We start from the raw sequence: 24,481 nt of genomic DNA on the forward strand, positions 1-24,481 counted from the left end.
ACCGGCCCGAGGGGACGCGGGGGACTGTGCGGGGAGGCCGGGAGGGCGGCAAGGCGGGCCGGGGAGACCCGCCGCCCCAGGGGAACGTCTCTGCCCTCTCTTCCAGCTTACGACTCGTGGTGCGGCGTGGCTCACGGGTGCACCAGGAAGATCGGGCTGAAGATATGCGGTAAGTGCGCCCTCGCCGCGCCGCCCCGCCGGGCTTCGCGCCGCGCCCTGCCCCCGCCCCGCCGGGCCCCGGGGCTCTCCCGCGGCGGGCCGCCCCAGGGCGCCCCCTGCCGCTCGCGCCGCGGCTCCGCGCACCGGCCCCGGCCCTGCCCCGGCCCCCGGCCGCCGTGCCTTCCCCGGGATATGCGCTGCCCGCGGCCCTCCTGCGGTAAACGGGGGTGTGGGTGTGGGTGTGCGGGCGCCGGCCGCCCCCGGCGGGGGCGTGGGGGGGCGCCGGGCCCGACGGGGAGGAACGAGCCGGAGGGGGCGGGTTTGGCTGCCTCTCGCTGTCTGAAATTTTTCAACCTTATCTGACTAGAAAATACGTATCTCCTGGGGCGAAAAGATTAACGAGAGCCTTATTAAAGAGCAATTCGTCAGCTTGCTGTGCTGGTAAGATAGCGCTGGCAGCCAGTCAGCGCTCAGGCACATGAAATGCAGGAAGGGAAACAAACGCACAATCAGATCGCAACGTTATAGCAAGAGATTCATTTGCAGATAACAAGCTGTCTTCCCTCTCCAGATCTCTTAAGTAGCGCCTTCGCTTTCACACACCAGCAGTCAAATCTTAATCTTCCGATGGGGAGAACCATTCAGCTTAGCCCATGCCCCTTATGAATAGAAATTATTTCCCATTTTCCCCAGCTACCTCTTTTTTTGGGGGGTGGGAGATCATTTCGTGGGAGAAACAGGCCTTTTTCCAAAGCAAAGATACATTTAAACCTTTTGCCCTACTTGTTCCAGTCGAAGCTCATTCGCTAAACGTTTTGTTACGTGGAAATTTGGTCTGGAAGAAAATCGGGGTGCAAGTGTTTAGCCCTGTATCTATTAGAGATTTCATCGGTACCCACAGGCGACATTAACGAGTAGTCGCTTAGTTCTATAAATAGCTCCTGATCTGGGTTTAATGGACCGTTTCCCTACCAGTCCCTTCAGTGGCTGGAGCGATGGGCTTTTTCATCATCATTTTAATTTAGCCCGGCAAGCAGAACTGATAAAGTAACGCACCGTTAGGCTCGTTCCGTGTTGCTAGACTACCGGGGTTACAGAGGGACAGCACAGCTTCTCTCAATGAGATCAAATACGCTGAAAATGAAATATCCCACCATTTTGGATTTGAGAAAAGCGAGAGTGTAGTAGAAGCTTTGTGAAGGGAGTTCAGAACACACAGGGCTGCTGTGTTTTTGGCTCGGGTTTGGTGCTTGGATTTCCTTTATGCCCTGAATAGTGACGGTGATTCGGAATAATCAGATTCGATGGCGACCACTGTTTCTGCTCGTATGAGCCCTCCTACTTGAATCTAACACCTTCACAAAGACGGAGGGGGAAGGTTGCCCTTGGTAAATATATAGAATGAAGCATTAAGGTTGCCAAGAATCCTAATTAAACATGCTAAACAAGTTGACGTTCGACTATTATAGATTATATCCCTTCGTCCTTACCTTTCACAAGACACCGTTCCAGACCTTAAATATGGTGCAGTCACAAAGCTATAGTGAACCGGGCGCCTCGGAATTGTTCTGCCTGTGTGTATCACACAGAAATCGATTAATTTTGAAGGAAAACTTTAAATAAGGGTTGAGAGAAAAGACGGGTCTTCAATAGTGAGTCAGTTCTTCCACCTGTGTTGTGTATTATGTGTTTGACATTTTCAGTAATTACGTATATAAGATGTATGTCATTTCTTCTCAAACAACTGACCGATTTAAGGATTAGCTCCTTCCCTTTCTGGTTGAAAGCCACCACCCGAAAGGAGCCCTGCCGCTGCCACACCCCCACGCTCTTCGTCTCTGCACATATTAACTTAAAAAAAAAAAAAAAAAAGAAAAAGAAAAGACCGTATTTTAAAGCGGTTTAATGAACTGTCACGGCGGGCAAAGTACGGGCAGATTTTTCCCTGTGGCTGGAGTTGCATGCTACACCTTTCACTCCCACCTCGGCAATTATTATCGCTGCCGGGACCGATCCTGCTTGGCATCAGTAGAAATGCTCGACGGAGTAAAATGGCTCAGGTGCGTCTCCAGCTGTTTGGCCCCCGCCAGCTGATGGTTCCCAGCCCAACGAGCAACGCAGGACAGTGGCATTTCCAAAGCAGCCGTGTGATCTAGAAACTCGGCTCGTTTTCGGAGCAAGTGGGATTTAAGCTGCCAAGTCACGCTGGCACTGCTGAGCCCCCCGGCCGCGGGGGGAACCAGGATCTCCTGCAGCCGCTACCCGAGTGCATAGACCGGCGGCCACGGCGGGGACTGGAACCCGGCACGTTGGTCCCTGCCTCTGAAGCCGAGGTCCCCGCAGGGCTGAGAGGCCGGGGGGACTCATAGGAGTGCCTTGTGCGCGGCCTGGTGTGAAATCACGCTGGATTTGCGGTCACCTCGGGGACCGAGGGAATTCCTCACCGGTCGGTGAATATGCCCGTGAGCAGAGCGCCGGCGGGAGGCAGCTGCTGCTGCTGCTGGTGGGAAACGCTGCGCTCCCCGCTGCTGCGGGAGGAGCAGCGCGGTCGCTATTTTGTGCGCTGCTACGCGCTGGATCTTAGACCGACCTTACTTTTTTGCATAGGATGCAGACGAAAGGTTTGCTACAGTCATCCGCTTCCCCCCGGGCATGGAAGGAGCCCTCGAGGGCAGGCTGCCGTGTTTCCCTGCAGCCCGGGACGCGGGTGGGCGCTGGGGAGCGTCCCCCACCCTCCGGGGGAGGAGCTCGGGGAGCAAGAAGGTCTGGCTGCCCCAAAGCGGGGGGCTGCCCTGCCCCGCTGTGCTCCCCCGTGTAGCGGACCCTCCAGGTCCGTGAGATACTGTCGCGGTCGGGGGGCCAGGGCGAAGGACCTGTTACCTACAGCCGGTTGAGCTGCACCAGGCGGCAGCAAGTTCCTCCCCTCAGGGTCTGGTGTTTTTCTCTCCCAGTCAATCTCTGCCCTTGAGCCGCCCCACGCACGACCGCGCGGCCCCGGTCTCTGAGCCCGGTGCGAGCCGAACCGCCGGCAACTGCAGGCTTTCTCTGTTACTGAAGCGCTGCCCCCTCCTTCCCACCGGAGGCTGCGGGGGCCGTGGGTCTGCCTGCCGCGAGGAGCCCCGGTTGTGGGGCGAGGAGCACGGTTCTCGCGGGGAGGCTGCTCCTGTTGCGGATGTCTGTTCTCACGTACCTCGTCCCACTGAGCATCGCCACCGAGAACCTAGAAGAAAAACAAGTGGAAAAATAAAGTAAAATGAAGCCACAGGACCTGGGGAAAGAGGATCGCTCTGGAACTCGGTCTGGACTGCACCTGCTTCGGTACCGGCTGCTCCACCTAATCAGCAGGCGGACAGCACTAGCTGTTACAGGAGCTAGGGATCTCTGCAAGGACCCGTAAAAGCACTAACACCACAACTAAAACGGAGTAATCGATTCTGACGGCGCCTCTTACTTTATGCACGAAGAGAGATTCCCTTAGTTTTTTTTTCCTCGTAGAATTCGTATTCCTAAAAGCATCATAGAAAGAAACTAATTAGTAGGATATCAATATTAAAAGGCAAAATGAGTTCACTGAAAGGATGTGCCAGACAAACCTGCCTGCAAAGAACCCTCTTGGAGACCCGCTCGGGTGCCCGACTGAGGCGGGAGGGGCGGGCGGCTGGGGCTGCCCTTGTGATAGCTCTTGCGGGACTGCCAGGCGGCGCGGAGAGGAAGCCCCCAGGGCCTGCCCAAGCCGCAAGGAGCCCAGCGGGGCGAGCCCCAACCCCGCTTCGCCGTCGGGGCCCCGGAGCGGGGGAGTACATGGCTGGAGAGAAGCGGCTCGGGGGACGGAGGTGAATGCAGTCACGGCATTGGTTTGCCCCCCCCTCAAGCCCTCCTCTCTGGCGGACATCCCCAGCTGCGATGAGCATTGTTTTCAAGTGTTACCTGTTTTAAAAGAAAGAAGCGAGGAGGCCAGCGCTGCCGTACTGCCTGCTCCACACATACAGGCACGCTCGCTGCAGCCTGGGAGGTCAAAATCCGTTGCCTTCGTTAATAACGAAAAGCCCAACGCCACGCGTGTTTTAGCGGACATGGATTTAGTGGGTCAAATCCTGAAAATTAATTGTTCTCTCTGCCGCCTTAGAGTAGATGAGCCTCCTTACTTGCCACGGGCCCTGCGTGGCGCCCACCGCTGTAATTCTTGGGGCGAGGGGATTTATTACTGGTGTTGCATATAACACCGGCGGCTGAAATCGGGTCTTGGGGGCCAGGGCTGCCTCTCCGGTGAGGGCGGGGCTCCTGGAGAGCCCGGGGATGATTAGCGTGACCATCAAAGCATCTTCTCAGGTGGAGAATCCGCGAGAATCCGCATCTCCTGGACACGTGCTGGTATCTACCGGTAGCAGGAAGGTGGGGTTGATGTGTGCTACCGGTGTCCTTAGAGCTCTGGCGCTCTCGGGATGGCTGCTCCAGAACGGCTGCTTGTTCTCATGCCTTTTGTGCGTGAGAGCACCACGAGGAGAACTGAAAGTGGCCCTGATTTTAATCATACATCATTGCCCCTGTCTGCTAGGTCCATAAACTTCGCCTGCAGGCTGAAATAGCATTGACTCATCCTGAACTCTCTTCCAGTGGCTGATTACTGAAGTGGAATCTGTCTGATCGACTTAATAAGAATTTACCACTGCACTAAATGACAAAAATTTGTTTTTTGCATGGCTGGGTTTTTGCAGTTGATGGCATTTTGAGCTCTCCCTCCCGGAGGCAAATAATCCCCCATAAATACTTTTACTCCTGACCTCATTAGTCAGATCCAGAGCCAACACTGCTTTGAACTGTTGTCTAGAGAGCTGCTTTAGAGATTTCTAAACATGTTGGGAAGTGAGAAAACTCTGACCTGTCCACCTTGCAATAACAATGTAGGGTTCCTGCAAAGGGCCAACAGCCTGGAAGACAAGGGCCGGATCGTCAGCTCCCTGAAGGAGAGGCAGTCCTCCAAGAGCCTGCTGGTGTGCGAGAACAGCGAGAAGGAATCCAGGTTCCGGCGCACTGAGACAGACTTCTCCAATTTGTATGCCAGAGGTAAATGCTCTTTACAGCTTCTGCTTGCTCCAGTTCCGGCACATCCCTTAGCAATCTGCCCTCGCCTCCCTTGGAAGTGCAGCCACATTCAGGCCTGCTTTTGCTTGGTTGTTTCCGAAGGAAGCTCTGGGGGTGTGTGTGTGTGTTTGCTGACAGCTACACTGGTGATGCAGCCAAGTTCCCTGAAATGCAATTTTGCGTACTTTGGGCTGATCCTCCACAGCTCAGCTCCTGGCCCTCTCCAGATCCAGCCTGCGGGAGGACACTACTTTTATATTTTATTTCCTCCTTAGTAAAATAGCAATGAAGTGGTCTGTGATTGCTGGTGCAGGGCCGCTGACGAGGAGGGTGGGTATTGGGAATCAATCCCTCTGCGGGGCAGGGGGCAACGGTGCAGAAGAAGGGCGGGGTGGGTGTGGGGTGCTCTTGCCCCCTGGGATGTGAGTGCCCCGCACACCCTTAGTGTTGCAGGACCTGCTTTTGGCTGGGGTGCCTCGGAGGGGCCCTGCTGTTACCATGGGCGACCCGGGCTCACCTTTCTTCACCGGGCAAGAGGGGCCGGGAGCCCCGGTGGCAGCGGCTGGTTTCATCTGCCGGGAGCGAGTGGGGCAGCCCAGGACCAGGTGCCTGCCCTGCTACAGCCAGGCTGTGCCGGGGCCGTGGCTTCCCGGTGCAGGGAGTGCTGCGGGGGGCCAGGGCTGCTTCATCTCTGCCTGTCGCTCCCAAAGCAGGCGTTGACAGCTGGTTTGCCCCTCAGATTTGCTGCCCGCCAAGAATGGTGAGGAGCAGACCATGCAGTTCCTGCTGGAGGTCGTGGACATCCTCCTCAACTACGTGAGGAAGACGTTTGACAGATCCACCAAAGTGCTGGACTTCCATCACCCGCACCAGCTCCTAGAGGGCATGGAGGGCTTCAACCTGGAGCTCTCGGACAACCCCGAGTCCCTGGAGCAGATCCTGGTGGATTGCCGGGACACACTGAAATATGGAGTGAGGACAGGTAGGTTCTCGCACACTACTCTGGGGAGTCTGGGGCTTTTCCCTGGCCCACGGTGAAGGGAGCGGGCTTGAGTCCATGGAGGTAAGCCCACATCTTGGACTCTGCCTGCCTGGAGGGTCAGCTCCAGGGCACTGGAAAAGTCTCTGCTTAGCAGCGTCAGTTATTGATGCCCGGTGCGTTCCCGGCGGGCAGGTCTCGGTGCTGTTTGCAGTGCCCAGAAACAAGTTTTTAAGACGTAATCTCTTTCACTTGATGAAATGCGAGCTGTCTGTATCTCTGGGGAGCAATATCATTAGGTAAATGAGGACATAAATGACACTGAATTTGCAGTTCTTCTCCTTTATGTTCACCAGACATTTAATGACAAAGAGACTGAAATCCTAGGAATCATCAATAAAGGAACCCTGTGGATTTCAGACCATTACCCAGGAGCCTCGCCTGTCCAGGTCCTTCTGAATCAGACAGAAGTGCCCGTTTATGATCACTTCTTTTACGGGCTGAGCGGTTGCCAGACCCTGGAGCAAAGTCGGTGCTCTTTCAGGCTGTTCGGCCTGAAATGTTTTACATCTGTATCAGCAGAAAGCTCGGCTGGCAGCAAGCCCTGACTGCTGTCTGTACCCGGGCAGGCTCAGGAACCGGAGCGCTAACGGATCGGGGGCCGTGTCTCCCCTCCGCGGTCCTGCTCCAGCGTTCCAGGGCTGCTGAGCTCGGCTCGGCGAGCGCCGCTGCCGCGGCGGGCGGGGGTCTCCCCGCGGAGCCGGAGCGGCGGGAGCTCGCAGAGAGGGGCTTTTGTCTGGCCGTCCCTGGCTCGGCAGCTGCGAGCCACGGCTCCACAGGGACGGGGCGCTGTTTCCTCCGCTGTTCAGTTATGCAGCCGTGAAAAACCAACCCGGTGCGTTCGAGGAACAAAATCTCGGCAACAAACGTGGCGGTTGGCTTCCTGCTTTTTCCCAGTTACGTGGTGGTTTGATTTATTCAAGGGGGTAGGGGCGTATTTTGATTTTGTGCCCTTAATCAAAGGGGAGTGTGTTTTCGCTCCCAAACTGCGGGTCGTTGAACAGGAGGCCAGCAACAAAGCCGGAGTCGCTGCGGTCTTGCGCCGTTATTCCGGCACTGGTGGCACCGGGCCGTCGAGCAAGCCCTTCCCGTCACCCCGACCTTCCCTGGGGCTTTCGCGGGACGGGTAGGACCGGTCCCCGGGAGCTCTGGTGCAGGTATCCGATCAGACACAAGCTCTGTTCAAAGCAGTGCCTGATGCAGCTTTACGAAGAGCTGCTCGGGCCGTCTGACGACGCAGGACACAAGCCCTGGCTCTCCGGGCCCCCAGGGCTCACGTTCTCCCTCCCGGGGAAGCTCCCTTTCAAGCCCACGGGGCTCATTATGCGGCCCGGCTCGCTGACAGCTGTGTGAGGTCAGCGGAGTGTCCCTTAAAACAGCTTCCCAAACTGTGTCATAGCAAGGGAGAGAAGAGGTGATTCACAAAGCAAATAACTAAGCCATGGTGCTGTTTCTGGGCTTCGGTCCCGTCGCTTGGCCCCCGCGTGCCCCCCGCTTCCGCGGCAGACCCCCCTCGGGAGGTGTCGAGGGGGGCAGCCGCGGCAGGCTCACGCCTCCGAAAGGTTCTCGCTGACTTCGCTGGGAGCAGAATCGCATTTATTTCTTCATGTCAGAAGATGCTGATGTTCCCAGCGTTGAGCAAATGCGACGTGACAGGCTCCCTCCAGGCGTCCAGCGCTGAGCCGCTCCCTCGGGCTGGGCTGTCCCCCGTGTTTATCTGCGTGTCCTTTCCCAAGAGAGCGGAGGTAACGGTTACATCGTGACACATTCCCCTTCCCCTCAAACCCCGCCATCATTTGTTAGGAATTTTATCTCTTCGCGCTAGAAAAGTAGACCCCCGATAGTCGGGCTCATTGCTTACAAAAGTTGTGAAAGCAACTTTGGATGAAATACAAGAATATGATCGACCTCGGCTCGATAGCAAAGCCTGTGTTCATGAGGTGAATCCTAGCTTTTGAACCGTGTGGGGGACCCGCCCGTGCCGCGGGGCTCTTGGGAGGCCCTTAGCGCCCCGCCGCGAGTCCGCGGAACGGCGCTCCCGCGGCCGCGCAGCGACCAAGGCAAGCGACGGGCTCCCCCGCACCCCCCTGAGCTCGAGAGCCGTCTTACGAGCGGGTGAGCCTTCCTCTCTCCCTCTCCATTCAAATGCAAATAGACCAGCGCCTTAAGGTTGTTACTGCAAATACCCACCCACCACCTACCCCCTCCCCCCCCCCCGATATCACAGCCCGGCGGAGGTCGGGGGGAGCCCCTGGAGAGAGGGTACCCCGAGCCCTTGCACGGGGTCCGCAGGTGTTTTACAGGCTAAATGGGCTTCGAAGTTCTGTCTTCTAATTTAAACGCTACTGGCTCCGTACAGGAGCTCCCTCCAAAGCGGGTTTTCAGCTTTGTAACGACATCCGTGGCTGCTGGTTGGCGGGCGCGCCCTAAGCAGGGCTTGCTTTGGAAACTTCGCTGCGTGTTACGGTTGCAGAGCTGTCGTTTGTGTCCGAAAAGGTGGTCTGAAATTGCAGCCTGATGTACATAACCTGGAGCTGTTCTAAGTTGCTCTCAATTCTCTTTCCAGGTCATCCTCGCTTTTTCAACCAGCTGTCCACAGGCCTGGACATTATTGGCTTGGCTGGGGAGTGGCTGACATCAACTGCTAATACAAACATGTAAGCAGTGTCTTCTTGTCAGCGTCTGTGGCTGGTGCTTGCAGGGGCTGCCATCTATCATGGTAGACATGTATTGTCACAGAAGTGTATAATTTTCTTCTTTAAGTGACTATTGCTGTGTCTTCAATAAAACAATCTCATATCTTTCTTAATGTGGCAGTAATACAGTGAAAATAGTTGTGTAAAGCTGAACAGTTTAACATTTCTGATAAATAGAAATGCAAATATCCCAGAGTACATGGTAAGTAAAACATGATGCTTCAAATATAACAACATAAAATTGTTTTCTTCTTTTGGACCAATCATCTTTATCTTTTCCCGATTTTTTTTAAGCTTTGTCTCTAGACTGAGTAATTCTGCAGCTATCCATATATTAACACTAGAATACAAAATACATAAAAGTTTATTGTTTTTTCTCCTGTTAACTTCAGAGGTAGCAGGCTTGGGGCACCACCTTCGCCTGTTCATGTGCTGGTAAAGAACTGGCTTCTGGGTGGCTTCAGAATGATTAAAAAAGTAACACTGAAAATTAATTTAATGGTAATAAAGGAATTAGTGTAAGAGTTATTGAAGTTGTGTGTAAATAAATAAATGGAAGTATAAACCAGTAAAATTTTACATCTAGAACATATTAATAAGGAAACTTTTCCTAATTTTTCTTGACCTCAGAATTAATGAAAGTTAGATGTAAATGTAAGCTCTTATGTTGGATTTCTGCAACAAAGAGTACAATTAATGAAAAAAACCCTATCAACACCAAAAAACCTTCTAGCCAGTTCTTATTTATATATTGATTTGTATGTGCTCAAAAATGTGATGGGAATCCAAATATTTGGCAGGTAAGAGGCTGCTCTGTTTTAGCCTGTACTGGATGTGTTTTAACTCCAAAACTACCTCTTTGGGTAGTTTGCTGCTAAATGGCAGAACACATGAAATGTATCTGCAGATTGGAAAAATGAACAATATTTTCACTGACCTGTCCATGAGTATATGGTTCATTAAGTATAGCTGATTACTAGCAGCTCTATGTAGGTTACGAGCTGTGCCTGTTTTGTGACGTTAGCAATTAAGAAGAATACATAAGGTGCTCCAGCCAAAACCAGCCTGGACTTTGTAATAATTGTCTTCTCAATTAGTTATCTGTTGCTAAAAATTGGTGTGGGACATTCAGATTTAAAAGGTGATTGGAAATAAAACCCAGCGACATATATTTTAATCGTAAAACAAGTATTGCAAAGTGCTTTAAAGTGCCTTTTTTCTTTACACCATAATTAAAAGTGAAAACAAATCTGATTACATTTCTAAAATAAAACTTTGCTTAAATATTGTTCTTCTGTAACAAAAACATACTTCAGAAAGTGTCACTTTTTGCAAGCCCCTTTTCCTTTGACTCAGTTATCCTAGCTTAGTTATCCTTTTAGAATCAGTGAAATTGCAGAAATCTGATAGGACATAATAGAATTCAGCTCTGTGGCAGACTGCGATAGTATTATGGAATATTGCCATAGTTATTAAGAATGTCATACTCACTTATTCACTTCTGAAAGAGTAACTTTTTAAAAATGAGGTTGCTTTTTCCTTTGGCTTTTAAAAGTAAATTGTTAAATAGCTAGTTCTGTAAAGCTAGTTTCTGATCCATTTATACTTCAAACAAGAACATATCTTGAAAATACTTCTCTGCAAGCATGAAGATCGATATCTGTTTGTTTGTATGAGCTTTAGCAAATGCAAAATAATACATTGCTCATTTTTTTCAGCAAACCAAGGTCAACATGATATACTTTCAAATAACACAGTAATTGCAAGTAAGGTTAAAGCAAGATATTTGTAAAATATGATTCAAAGAACTCAGAGAAGGTTATTAAAAATAGCCAAATCGTCTCTGTGAGCTCTGGGGAACATATTATTTGTTTTGAGCGGTGTTCCAGCATAGAAGAGCAGCTTCTGACCTTTAGCTAGAAACTGTTATAACCTATTTCAGCTACACAAGCATGTAACATACAAGTGACAGTAACAGTGGATTGTGGCAGGGAGTGTTTTGCATTTGCCATTTTCTCTTTTGCACTTACAAAGAATACCTAAAATATTTGTGAACAATTAAAAAATATATGTTTTCTTTTGCAAATGAATTTTGAGTAATCAAAACATCTGTACTCTCTTAAAATTTTAAATTATCATTAGGAAATGTTACTTAAATGTCACTGTGAAGATAATATATTAAACTAAACATAATAAGCTTCCCACATTGACTTGGAAATAATGTATGCATGTGCTATTCATAGCCCAGTCACTCATCATAAGACCTTCAGGGTGGAAATTTCAGAAGTTGCCGTTATTCACCCAGCTCTAGGGATGTGTAGTGCAGGGCATTTGCTCACCATGCAGCAGCCAGCTGAGGTTAGAAAGCGATAATATTATCTGGAAGTTCTCTTTATGCCCACTGTTAGCCGAGATAATTATATTGGTATGTTCAGTATTATGCATTTATTCTTATGGAAATGTAACACAGGGAAAATGATGTAAAATGCTTTACATTTATTCTCAGAATGCTTTTTATATACTGGCAAACAAAGGAACAGGTAGCTAGAATGATTTGGCCTTTAGGTGAGCAGAATTAAGCTGGTGCCAGCACTGGCCACTACCAAAAATCCATTCATTTATTCTGTTAGTAAAGAGCTGAGACTCATGATCCTTCTAGGTAATTCATAGAAATACCTGTAAAGGTTGTAACTGTACAAAAAAAATCTACTCAGCATTTTTGTCAAAAGATTGTTCTAAAGTTGGACAGTCCCTTCCAAGCTAAACACATTTTCTGCATTTAACTGATTTTTTTTTTTCAAAATCATTTAAGTTTATAACAAATAAGTTGGAGTGAACTTTAGCAAGATGTGATTATTAAAATCATAGTCTTCATCTAATATAGCTGCATTATTGCATTGCTATGTTTTGCAATGTATTTTGACGTTGGCCTTATCATTTAGAATCATCTGCAGTCTTCTTTTATGTCTTTGTCAGTCTTTGGAGAATCAGGAAATAATTACATAACAAAATAAGTAAGTGCTATTTTACTTGGGTTTAGGTATATTTAGAATTCCCCTTGTGAACACTTGATATTTTCTATATAAAAATTTTTGCTTAATATTATATCTTTTTTGTACAAGCTTTTACATCTTTGGGAAGTGTCTAGGGATCAGTGTGCAAGGTCTCAGGATAGAAACCAAAATGTGTTTAAACTGGTGGAAGAAAGTCACATTGACTTAAATGTGTCTTGTATTAGGCTACAGTGATCTACACACCATCAAGTTCGTGTTGACTTAAGTTGATCATTCTGCCTAAACAAAGATTGGAATGTATCCTAGACTTGCAATGCTTAAAACCAAAACAAAATAACCCCCACTGTTAGCAGACACCAACTGGTTTATTAATTTTGTATCTCTGTAAAAATTGGTAGCACCCAAACTTCAGATCAGTGTTCAAATGTCTGTCTCTGACAGTTCTAATGATAATAAAAGCAAAATAAGTAGTATTTTAGCTTCTGAAAACAGAAATTACAACAATTAAACAAATTACAAATACTGTTTAATCTTAAGGGAATGTTTTGAAAATGGTGGTGTTTCTTTGATGGACTAAGGATGCATAAGGACTGAAGAAAAAATTAATGTTTTAACTAACCAGTGTAGCTGTAAATAAAAGACATGGTTCTCGGACATGTTCCCTTCTTCATATCGTGTCTCCTTAAAGTTTGTAGTACCTATTCTCAAAATGTCATTTTAGTATTAGAGAGATAATACATATGTTTTGGCGAAATTACTCAAGTGGCAGACATCAGTCAGGTCCAAAGCATCAAGGTGTCATATTCTTATTGAAACCTTTGAAAATCACAGGTTGATTGTTTAGTTTCTCTCTGCTTCCTTTTCTCCCTTCCTTTTTGACCCTTTTTTTTTTTTTTTTTTTTGGCATACACAGCAAGCAGAGTTTGTTTACAGTGGTAGCAATTTATCCGTGTGCCTTGATCACCAAAAATGGTTGTATAGCTGTCACTTTCCATCCACGTGTCTGTCTGTGACATCAAGGCATACCAGACTATGCAGTGTTTTTTGCCCTCATTAAGTGGATACAATAGTTGACCACTGACTTGTTTTTTGTAACTGGTAATTAGAAAATAATCATTTATAATTACTCTTGACAGTTATTGATCATGTGGTATTTTAGAAATAAGTTGTCCTTGGAGATCATCAACAGAATAAATTCACATAATTAATTGTATTTAGACTTTGAAATCCTAGCTCAATACTTCTAATTATGGTTGTGTTTAGCTCAGTAAAGTTCACCATTTTCATAAGAATTTGACAATTTGTTATTCCACAAGCGTGGAATTGGCATGTTGGAAAACAAATGTTTTACAGTACAATCTTGTACAGCAGCCAGCAGCACTATGATGGTGAGCATTTGGTCTTACACTGGTTATACAGAAAGTTGCAAAAAGGCTAATACTGCGGGTTTTTTTGACCAATGTTTCCAGTATTGCCTTCCTGAGGATTTTTGCTTGGGTGAAGGTTGCAATATCAGAACCTCATTTTCTAGGAAAACTCTTAGGCATTTTCACAAAGATTCATGGAGTGGGAATTTATTGTGTGTTTTTAGAACCAGTATTGGATTTTGCTTCTTTGAGTATTTTTTGCTTTATCCATGCAGGTTTACCTATGAAATTGCCCCTGTTTTTGTCCTCATGGAACAAATAACACTTCGAAAGATGAGAGAGATTATTGGATGGTCAAATAAAGATGGTGATGGCATATTCTCACCTGGTGAGTTTTTCCTCTGTGTTTTGGTGGTTTGACTAAAACTTTAAAAGTTAAAATAAACATAAGTTGTGTCTGAATACCCACTATATCTGCAATACAAAACAATGTATTAGGTATTTAGAAGTAGGAATGTTTTGTTTAAACATCCCACAAAAAGTTGGGAGGAAAAGAATTATCTTTGAGTATGGCTACATATCATGGCTGGTCAACACCTTAATTGTGACTACAAGCTCTGGTATGTAGTTAGGCATTTAAACACTGGGGTTTTTGTGCTTAATTTCTGGAGGTGCTGAGCAACCACAATTCCTGCTCTTGAGAATCATGTACTGACTTCTTTGATGGTCAGTGAGGATTTGGGGTCACAGTCAGAAAAAGACTGTGACTACCTGTCACTTTCTGGGACATGTTATCTGGAACATAATCTGACTGGATTCATGAGTATGATTCCAATATGAAGACTAAGACAAAGTTTCTTCCCATGAAGGTGATATAAAGGCAGTCAGCAGTGACAGAAAAGACCAGTAAATTATGTGGAGGTTCTGGGCCCATGTGTGGACAACATGGATGCCCAGCACAACTCGATTTCTGGGTTTGGTGTGGGGGACACCACCCTGTTTCAAAGGATGAAGGACAATTCCACCTCCTTTTGGAACAGCCCACATAAAACACGGGAATGCACACTTGCTTGGTCTCCAGTCCCATCTGCTAGAAAGATACAGATCTTTCTCAATGTTCTTGTTGATGAAGACATATTAGAGGAATAAGTTATCATAGACTTTATGGATGAGATTCATACTGCTTAATCTTGAGCTTTGCATCACAGAACTGAGCTAACTGTCCTGGGCTGTTTTTAGCAGTAAACCGGAAGAAATAGGTGCTTTCCCTCAATTCATATTCTTCAAAAGTAAGTGTCAAAATAGATTAGTTGAATCATAGCCTGCAAAGCGCCCCTCTTCCTTAGCTGGCTACAAGGAAGCTTAGAATAACTAGCTCAGCTGAGAAATCTGCCTATTAGGCATCTACTGAAATGGGATACATCTATCCAGTATGTGACATTTCTTCAGTCTCAGACAATTTGATAAGTTCCTGTTACTCTTGCTAATAAGAAGCTGTCATGCAAAAGCAGCATGATGAAAACTGAACTTTTTAGGAATGTGTTACACAACGTTAGCAATTGAAAGAAATGATGGATAGGAAATCCTAACTACCAGTATGACTTTCTAGAGGGTCTGTCCCTGTGCTGTTTAGACAGAAGACCATGCATTTCAGAGATTTATTTTTTCATAGTTCACTGCCACTTTCACTGCATAATGCAAATGAGACTTGTATGTCTTTAGTCTAATATGCATTTTTTCTCATTATCACTATTTTATTATTCATTCATTTAATCATTCACAGGAGGAGCTATATCCAATATGTACAGCATAATGGCTGCACGCTACAAGTATTTCCCTGAAGTCAAAACCAAAGGCATGGCTGCAGTCCCTAAACTGGTTCTGTTTACCTCGGAACATGTGAGCTTAATATGCTGCTAATTCGTACTGTATTGATGTATGTTGTGAAGATGCTTCATCATTAAACAACCACTCCATTAAATGCATATGTTTTGCTGCAGAGTCACTACTCAATAAAGAAAGCTGGAGCTGCACTTGGATTTGGAACAGACAATGTGATTTTGATAAAATGCAATGAAAGGTAGGATGAGTGCTAAGGTTTTGATATATTAAATGTGTTCATCTGTTAAATTTCTTGTATTGTGCTTAAGGACTGGTTCAGTACAGGGTGTCAAGTTGCTAATGGCCTGTTGAGAAAAATCCTATTAAATTATTTCAGCTGTAGCTAGTATTTCTATGTGCACTCTTTAATTTTCTTGCTTTTTCTGTTTCTGCAATAATTACAGAGGCAAAATAATACCAGCTGATTTGGAGGCAAAAATTTTGGAAGCAAAACAAAAGGTTTGTGTTTTTAAAAATTGGTGTTTAAATACTTGGCTTAGTAAAATTACCTCTTCCTTCGAAGGCTGAGGGTTAACATTAAAAGAGAATATTGTAATGATATAAATGTTATAATAATATTTTTAGCTGTTTAATTATACATTCGTGTATTGTTTAGGGAATTGTCTTGCTAAGATTTCCATTTACTGTTTAAAAGCAAAATATTTTTAACTCTTGAACCACATCTGCATTTTATGACTTTTAAAAATAACTTTGTGTTTGGAAATATATGGAAAAAAGTATGAAAACATGCAACTAAACTTACTTTTATCCAAACTTTAAAGTTTAGCCAAAACCATAAAAAATTTTATTGAAGTCCTAAAAATTCCCATAGATTTCAAGTGTGAGGCTGCAGGGTTAGTAAATATAGCCAGTAAGTTTAATTTTTTGAGGCATTCATTGTTATTTCTTGAATCAATGCAATGAAAAAATCCATTGATTTTGTATAAAGCCACCAAAGTTAGAGCAATCAAGATTATTATTTTTTTATTTCTGAACTTCTTTACATCCGGGCACTCTACAGAATTGCAGTTCACATTTATTTAATCTAATTCAAAGTTGTCTCACTTTGATCTGATAGTTCCACATTTATTGCTTTTGTTTTGGATTGCTTTGTTCTGCTTTGTTCTGTTTATTAGTAGATAAAGACTGAAGGAACAACTTCAAGCTTTCAAATCACAGCTTAGAAATCACATTTAATTAATTTTCCTTTATACTGCTGTAGAAGTCTCAACCTGACTAATGCTAGTCATCTTCTAGAATGTTTGAATCTCCTCACTGAAAGATATTAGATAAAATAATATTCTTTACCTTCTGACTAGTTAATTTTGTGAAGTTACAGTACAATAAAAATAGAGTTTGTTCCTACCACATATACAATTTGTTAGCTTCTACTGTTGCTTATATGTACCTTTCACATGGGAAGAAAAACATGTTTAGGCTGGAAAATGGGATAGCAACATTTCTAAAATGATTTTCACTTATATATATATATATATATATTTTTAGAAGGTTGGATTTTGTGTGTAATATTTTTATTTTTATTGTAGGGATACACTCCTCTTTTTGTAAATGCAACTGCAGGCACAACAGTATATGGAGCCTTTGATCCAATACAGGAGATTGCAGATATATGTGAAAAATATAACCTCTGGCTCCATGTAGATGTAAGTAACTAAATGAAGTGTCACTATTCAGGCAAAAGAGGATTTTTGTTTACACGTGTTTTGTCTTGATTTAAAATATTTATTACTAGATCCTGAGTAAATGAAAATACATTAGGCTTTTTCAAAACAATGAGTCGTCTTTTTTTTTGTATTTCTTCCAGGCTGCCTGGGGAGGTGGACTCTTAATGTCCCGAAAGCATCGTCATAAACTTAATGGAATAGAAAGGTACTACATGGTTCTTATTTGTAATACTGTTATTTATGTACTTTCATAACGTACATGGCACTTCACAAATTCATGAAAAAGATGAATTCGTTGCAATAAGGGGTTTAAACAGTAAATTAGGCAGACAGAAGACAGACAGGAAAGGTTCACACTAGGAAGACTGAAACAATACTACAGAAGAAAACAGTGATGTACAGCTGAGTGAAAGGTAACTTTTCAGCAGATTTGAAGGAGGACAAGGATATTGCTTGGTAAAAACGAAGGGAGATTTTTCTGTGCATAGCTTTGAAAGGATCGTAAGTCTGGGAATGGGTGAAGGACGATTTGAGGAAAAAACGAGGTGAGGGCTAGACAATCTTTGAAATGTAGGGCTTTGAGAATAGCAGTGAGAAATGAGGAATCCAGAGGAGGTGTTTGAGCATTAATAGCTATAATGGGAAGGCATCACGTGGTGGGAATCTGTAGAGATTCTCTTCTGAAAGATGTCTGCAGTTATTTCCAGAAAATAAAGAGCATATATGTTCTGCCTGACAATGAGTGTTCTGTAAATTAAAGTTTATAATATGTATGTATATGCTTAGTTTTGTCTTGATTTTATGTATATATACATATAAATATATACGTGTATACAACAAAGAGAGGAACACATGGCAGACTGAATTAACAGGAGTTTTTAGGGGTAAATTTCAGAGCCTACAAGGCTGGAAAGGACTATGATAGCTCAGAGCTGGCACAGTTCTATGGTGCCAGACAGGAGACTGAGGGAGCTTACAGGGAGGCCAGAAAGAGTCACAGATACTCACCATGGCTCAGCGTGAAAGGGCCCATGAGTCAGTGCCATGGGGGGATTACATGAAACATGCAGGAAGGTCTTGCAGAGGCCAGAGTGCAGTCTGCAGAAAAAAGTGCGTGTGCGCCCCCAAGCACATAACACAGGTTACCAAGACTCCCCCTGAGACCAGAAGCCAGTCTTAAACAAATAATTAAACCAAATTTAAAAAGGCAAAGCATTTGTGTTGGAAATGATAGCAGAGTGAGAGTATGACCCTCCCCCCAGCCCTTACCATTCAGATTCAGGAGGAGTCCCGTGTGTAGTCTTTGGCATAGTTGTTCCCACACTGAACGATGACAAGGCTGTAATCTGTAGAAGCTGCTGTGTTTATAACCCCATGGGAATGCTTGTCTCTAGATTGCCTCTGAAACTGCTCTATCATAAAAGGCTGTTCATTTGGATAAAATCAGAAAAGCAGTGAAGAATCAGAAACATAAGATCTTGCCATCATTACAGGTATCAGCTGCCAGGGAATCAAAAAAGATTTGAAACAAGCTCTACCTATGTATGCTCACATTAGCACCAAATTGCTTCCTTAAGTCAAGTGCTGAATGTGGGCACTGTGTAAGGCATAAAATGAGAATAGTGAGCAACACCCTTCCTCAGGGATAACAAACTTTCCTAGTGGTGGGCGTCTCATACAGTAAGTGAAGAACAAGGTCAGGATAAAGAATAATGTACAGAAGGACTGGTAGGAAAACCTGGTAGGAGCCATCTGTTGCAGGGACAGCAGTGTATGGCATGGGAGCAGTACTCTGAAGCAGTAGAATCATATCAATCTCTGCCGAATCCAATTTGCTAGCCAATCATGTTGTGGCAACATGTCTCATAAGAGGTCAACCTTGTAAAATACTTTCCTTAAGCTATGCAGGTTTGGTCACAGTAGCTGGGCACACCTGTCTTGACCTGGGGTCAACCAGAGGTGCTAAAGACTGTAATCTTAAGCGAATACAGAAAACAGCAGGCCACAAAGTGTGATTTTATTTGTTTTCTAATCAGCTGTACAGCCTTCAAACGTGGGACGGGGCCTATGTGTACTGCGTAATTGCCTGTCATGGACCCCAGCTGGGGTCTATTGCTAACACTCAGTCCGGATTTGGCCTGCCCAGAGATGTGAGCATGTGAGGGCTGGCATGCTGCCACAGCACAGGGCTGGGACTGACTGTGGTAGGATAGCCTCCGGCTGTCTGTCTGTGCAGGGTAGAGAGTGACGTCTTTGTGTTAAAATAAACCTAATGCTCCTTGTGAAAATGCCTTGAAATTGTCTTTGTTCGGAACCCTGAAACCATAGTGCTCTCAAAAGGAAATGAGCTGTTACATAAATTCCTGTTTATTGACTACTCCATCTGAACTGTTAGTGAAGTATTTTAAAAGATAATTGCCTTCTAAGGCTGAGCTATATACCTGCTGGTTTGCACTGCTTAAGCAGGAGATTTTAGAGAGATGGTGAACTCCCCAAGTACAGCACAGGCTGCGCTGTCCTTTTGGCTGAGAGGTCTAACCTAGTGCAGGCAGAGGTTGGAATTGTATCTGGACTCTTAAAGGGCTTAGTGCTCTTCAGACGGGGGTGAAGGAATCGTTGTGTTGCTCAAAACAGAGGAACCGTCGTTGTGTCTGTGTCCTCTGAGAGTACGGTGTAGAAGAGGAGGAAATATCTTTGAATTTTCTTTCAAGCGCATTGTAAGAACACACACAGAGTCTGTGAAATATCATTATACACTTTCCTTCTCTGGAACACGCAGTGATTCAAGGGGACGTTTGGTAATTAATTACTTAGGGTGAAGATGTCAATGGATGTGCAATGTTGGCACATTGATTTTAGGATCATCATTAAACTGTCTAGTATAGTGCGTTAAAAATACAGAATATCTCATCTGTTTGGCTAGTAAATTAGGTGATCTTGCGCATATGCCTGTGTTTACACATGAAAAGTATTAGAATGGTAGGATTGTGATGTGAAGTTTTATAGTGTTTTAACAGTTCATGGGCTTGACAAGCTAGTACAGAAAAGGCCTCCTGTGACTAACTGGAAAAGCAGATAAGCGTAAGGAGTGTCTTCCTTTGCTTTCTACTTTTCCAGCAGCTGTTCAGTAAAGAACTGTATTCTCCCAGAATTCATATCATTCCCTTAATTCTCTGAAACCCCCCTCCCCCAGTCAGTACCTTCAATTGATATAACCTGTCGAACTATTTTTGTTAGTTTTATTAGTGCCATTTCTAGAAGCGGAGTCTTCTGGGGATGAAGTTACTATATCAGCTAATCAGCACTGTCTGACGCTAATTAGCTGGTATTGGTAATAATATAAACTAATCAGAAGTCTGACATTGCAATGTTAACGCATGAAAAATTCATTTTTTGGACAGTATAGTTGCAAAAGAAGACACTTGAGACACTAATAATCTCCATAGTGAAATCATCATGGTCAAAACTCCATACATTTCCAGCTGAAAGCAGAAAACAAAGGTGACTGCTTCAGGTTAAGTTTCTGTTTTCCAGACCTATCTGAATGTGTAATTTTTTTGCAGAGCCAACTCAGTCACTTGGAATCCACACAAGATGATGGGAGTGTTGTTACAATGTTCTGCCATTCTTGTCCGGGAGAAGGTCTGCCTTATATTTAATAATTAAGCAGTTAAAAAAAAAAAAAGTAAACATCAAGCCCTACTTCTTAAGAGGGTAGTGCAAAATCCATTTAATTTCAGAACTGTTTTTTGAAGAAATAATTGTGTGGATTTACATTGTGTTTAGGAATTTGTTTTATCTTTTCTGTTTTTTTTTTTTTTGTATTCTGGTGGTTTTTTGTTAAAGCTATAGACAATATGGGTCAGATCTTTGGCTGTTGAACCTTTGCACATGCTAATAACAACACTAGAGTCATGCTAATATACTTCATCTGAGCATCTGCCCTGTTGTTTCTATGATATACTGAACATGCATCCTTGGTCTTAGTAATTGGTCAGTCTAAAGTGCTTAAATAAAAAGCAACTTTTTAACCTTACACAGTGGTTTAAAAGTTTCTCAGTTCTGTTGAAAAGAAACCATGCTGCATTTGTTATTATTCCATATATATTTTCAAGGCTTTCTTCTAGATTCTTCATTGTCATTGATGAAAGCAAGACCAGCGTCTTAATTCTTTTAAGCAATATGTATTTGCCTTAGATAATAAAAAAATAGTAATGTCATCTGTGGATAGAACTAATTCTGTTGTCTACTAATTTTTGACATGTCAGTTGCTACTAGAAGAGGTTAGTTGAAGAAGTGGTCCCTGTGAGTAGGACTGGGATGAAGGAGTTGTGTGTTCCAGCCCTAGGTCTGTCATTGCTCTTCCAGGTGACCCGGCTCTAAACTGAAGACTGCAGCATTTATTTCCCTTTATTAAACACTTTGACATATATTGGAGGGAAGAACTAGCCATTATTTAGTGGCATGCATGCTTTTTATGCTAACTATTGCAGGATTTTGGAAAAAATTTTTATTCTCTATATGAGAACTTTGATAGGTGTTTTTGTATTTGTCAGCTACACCAGCGTCTTCAAGCATCTTCAAATAACCACTAATAAACTCTAAAGGAGATGCAAACCATTTTAGTATTGTCGCATGTGTAAGACTTCTGTGTAACATACAGGAATTTGCTCCTCCGTGTTTCCTGCAGAGATGTTTGCCAGTAATTTGTGGGTTTCTACTGGGCTGTGGACCATATTTATTTGTAAGCAAAAAATGTCTCTCTTAGGTCATTTGTACTTATATCTATCACTAATGGTAAGTGTAATAAAGCTGGACAATTTATAAAGTTAAAACCTTCAGTTACTTTTTTTTCTTAATTTTCTGTAGCTATCTGCTGCACTGAGATACCTCAACTTTATTCTAGTGTAACACATCAAAAATTTAAGTCTTAACAACATAGCCTTACAAAGTGAGGTGGACAAAGTTAGTATCAAAACCTAGGAATCTAACTTAATCTGAGAATGTTTTTTCAGGTGTGGGTGTACAAAAACCATATGACTACTTAGGGACTTCTAAGAGAACCACCTTAGGTTATGAAATTAATTTTGTGGCTCAGGTTTACAAAACAAGGCCAGTATTTTATAATTTGGCCCATTAAAGAACAATTCTTCTGTGTGTATTTGAAATGCATTTTTAGTATATTGTTAATGTATACAGTTTCATTATGTATGTATACATATGCCCATATGCCATGTAAGTCATATAAGTACATGTTTTTCATTACAGGGTGTACTTCAAGGCTGCAATCAAATGTGTGCAGGCTACCTCTTCCAGCAAGACAAACAGTATGATGTATCCTATGACACTGGAGATAAGGCAATACAGTGTGGTCGACATGTGGACATTTTCAAATTCTGGCTGATGTGGAAGGCAAAGGTAAATAATAAAAGTTCAGCTCAAAAATCAGAAATATATTTATTTAATTTATAAGTCTCATGTAGTGGAACACTTTTTTTTAACATAAATGTTTGTGTAGTTACAATCTCTAAACACACAGGTATCTGAGTATTAAGTCAGAAAAGAGCCATTTAAATTGTAGAACAATATTAGCCATCATCATTTACTGATTCTGTGATCAGTAAATACAGCCTGAAATTAGAAGAAAGGTTTAAGTCACTAGGTGAGTCCTGCAGCAAAACCAGTGAGGGCAGGACACCAAAATGGTCCTTTGTTGTGATTCTGCAAACTTACATATGTATTTTATTGCGGATTACTTGTAGTAGCTGCAGAGAAGACTTGATGACTTACAAGGGTCCTTTGAGAATCACATTTCTATGCATGGGTTTTATAAGCAACTTTGAAGACACAGCCTTTTTCTTAAGCTTTCCGCAACTAATGATTTAACAGTTGATTCCCTAGGACTACAGTGGTATGCCTGGATGGCTGAATTTAAGCACAGGCTTACGTACAGTCTTGACTGTTTGAAGATGAGGGTCTATGTAGTCAAGAAAACACACTTCATTTTTTATTTTGTTATCTGCAGTCAGCTTATTACTATTCTTCTTGCTCTTCTGCTGACAAAATGGGAATTCAGTTGGGTAACCTGTCCACAGTCTAATGTTTTTTAATAGAACTGAGATTAAATCCAATGGCAAAATATACAATCATAAAACAGTTTTCACTTTGGGTGAGAGACAGCAATAGTAAATAACCTGTGATGGTGAAAGATGCTTTCCTGCAGATCTCCTCAATATTGAAGACTGCGGGAAGAAAGGAACAGAACTGTAGATACACAGTTACTTTTAAACAGACTGTAGAGTTGTCATTGTTTATTTTAAGAACTACTTCAGAAACACAGCACTTCAACACAAAATACTTATAACAATTACTTTAGTAATCAGCATAGGTTTGATTACCAGGCTAAGTACATTTCAGTTCAGACTCAGTTCTTCCTCCAAAATAAATAATTTTGGTACTGTAATCCAGTAATATGAAACTGCTTATAACACATTGGAATTGGACTGTGACAGCAACTTTGAAGTGTGCTGTTTATGGTTCTAAGCACCAGGTGCTGACTACAGACACCACCAAAACATGGACTGAATGTTTTTCTAAATACCAGCCAAACACATGTTATTAAAACTAGCATGCTGATTCTCTCTCTGCTGTTATGTTGACCTGTTAAACTGGCTTCACTGAAGAAGCAGAGCACTTCACAATAAAGTAAAAAAAATACAGTGGAAGTGATAACGGGTGTGGGTCACATTTAAAATTCAGAAGTAGGATATCTGTGGATGTGATTCTTTAAAAATAATGTAGATTAAGATTGCTAGATTGATCTGTGTATCTAGAATTTAAATTTCTCCAGAAATTAGTTACTTTGGATTTCTGTTGGTCCTGAGACAGATTCAGATTTCTTAGACCTGAGTTCTCTGAGGTATTGGATAGAACCTGTTTCTAGCAGATTGCATGATTATATTACTAAAACGTTAAGAAGACAAAATACTGGAAGCTATGGAAATTTTTCCTTTAGCATTAGCCACCATGAGCGATCATACTTTTGTCCTCATAGCAGAAATATACAGGCTAGGTCCAGAAGTATTCTTGTGACTTTACCTTTAGTAATTTTATTCAGCACAAAGAACTTACCTCTTTCTTTCATCTTCATTCATTCTTTTACAAAAGTGTACCCCACAACTTGTTTTTCCTTATTTTATTTATTTTCAACACTCATCTACTTTTTCTGGGATTATGATCTTTCAAAACAAATCAGATGTGATGAAAGATCACTAGGTAGGCAAATGACTTCTAGTAAACATATTGCAGGCTTTTGTTTGCTGACTTTTTAACATGCAAATTTCTAGCAAACTGTTCAGAGGAAATAAATTACTTCCCAACCCTAACCTTTTCAACTGAGTTCCCATTCCATGTTCTCAGTCTTTCAGCAAGAGCTGGGAAGCCAAGACTTAATATTCATAATACTTTTGGAAACCGCAGACAAAGTCTATTAAAATAACAAAGCTCTTGTTATTATCATAATAAATTATCTTAAAATGAGACCAAAACCAAATAGCGA

At 43.5% G+C, this 24,481-nt stretch overlaps 1 protein-coding gene across 1 annotated transcript in view; it reads left to right on the top strand.

The window, feature by feature from the left end:
* Positions 1–24,481, top strand: part of GAD1 (glutamate decarboxylase 1) — a 37,701-nt gene that overhangs the window by 3,516 nt on the left and 9,704 nt on the right. The window contains exons 3-14 of the mRNA XM_064451573.1: positions 107–169; positions 5,065–5,223; positions 5,981–6,223; positions 8,847–8,937; positions 13,633–13,745; positions 15,141–15,256; positions 15,358–15,437; positions 15,643–15,697; positions 16,786–16,902; positions 17,064–17,128; positions 20,487–20,565; positions 22,192–22,341. Coding sequence (XP_064307643.1) covers positions 107–169; positions 5,065–5,223; positions 5,981–6,223; positions 8,847–8,937; positions 13,633–13,745; positions 15,141–15,256; positions 15,358–15,437; positions 15,643–15,697; positions 16,786–16,902; positions 17,064–17,128; positions 20,487–20,565; positions 22,192–22,341 — 1,331 coding nt within the window. The remainder of the gene's footprint in view (positions 1–106; positions 170–5,064; positions 5,224–5,980; positions 6,224–8,846; positions 8,938–13,632; positions 13,746–15,140; positions 15,257–15,357; positions 15,438–15,642; positions 15,698–16,785; positions 16,903–17,063; positions 17,129–20,486; positions 20,566–22,191; positions 22,342–24,481) is intronic.

This window comes from Phalacrocorax carbo, chromosome 5 (genome assembly GCF_963921805.1).
Source record: "Phalacrocorax carbo chromosome 5, bPhaCar2.1, whole genome shotgun sequence".
Lineage (NCBI taxonomy): Eukaryota > Metazoa > Chordata > Aves > Suliformes > Phalacrocoracidae > Phalacrocorax > Phalacrocorax carbo.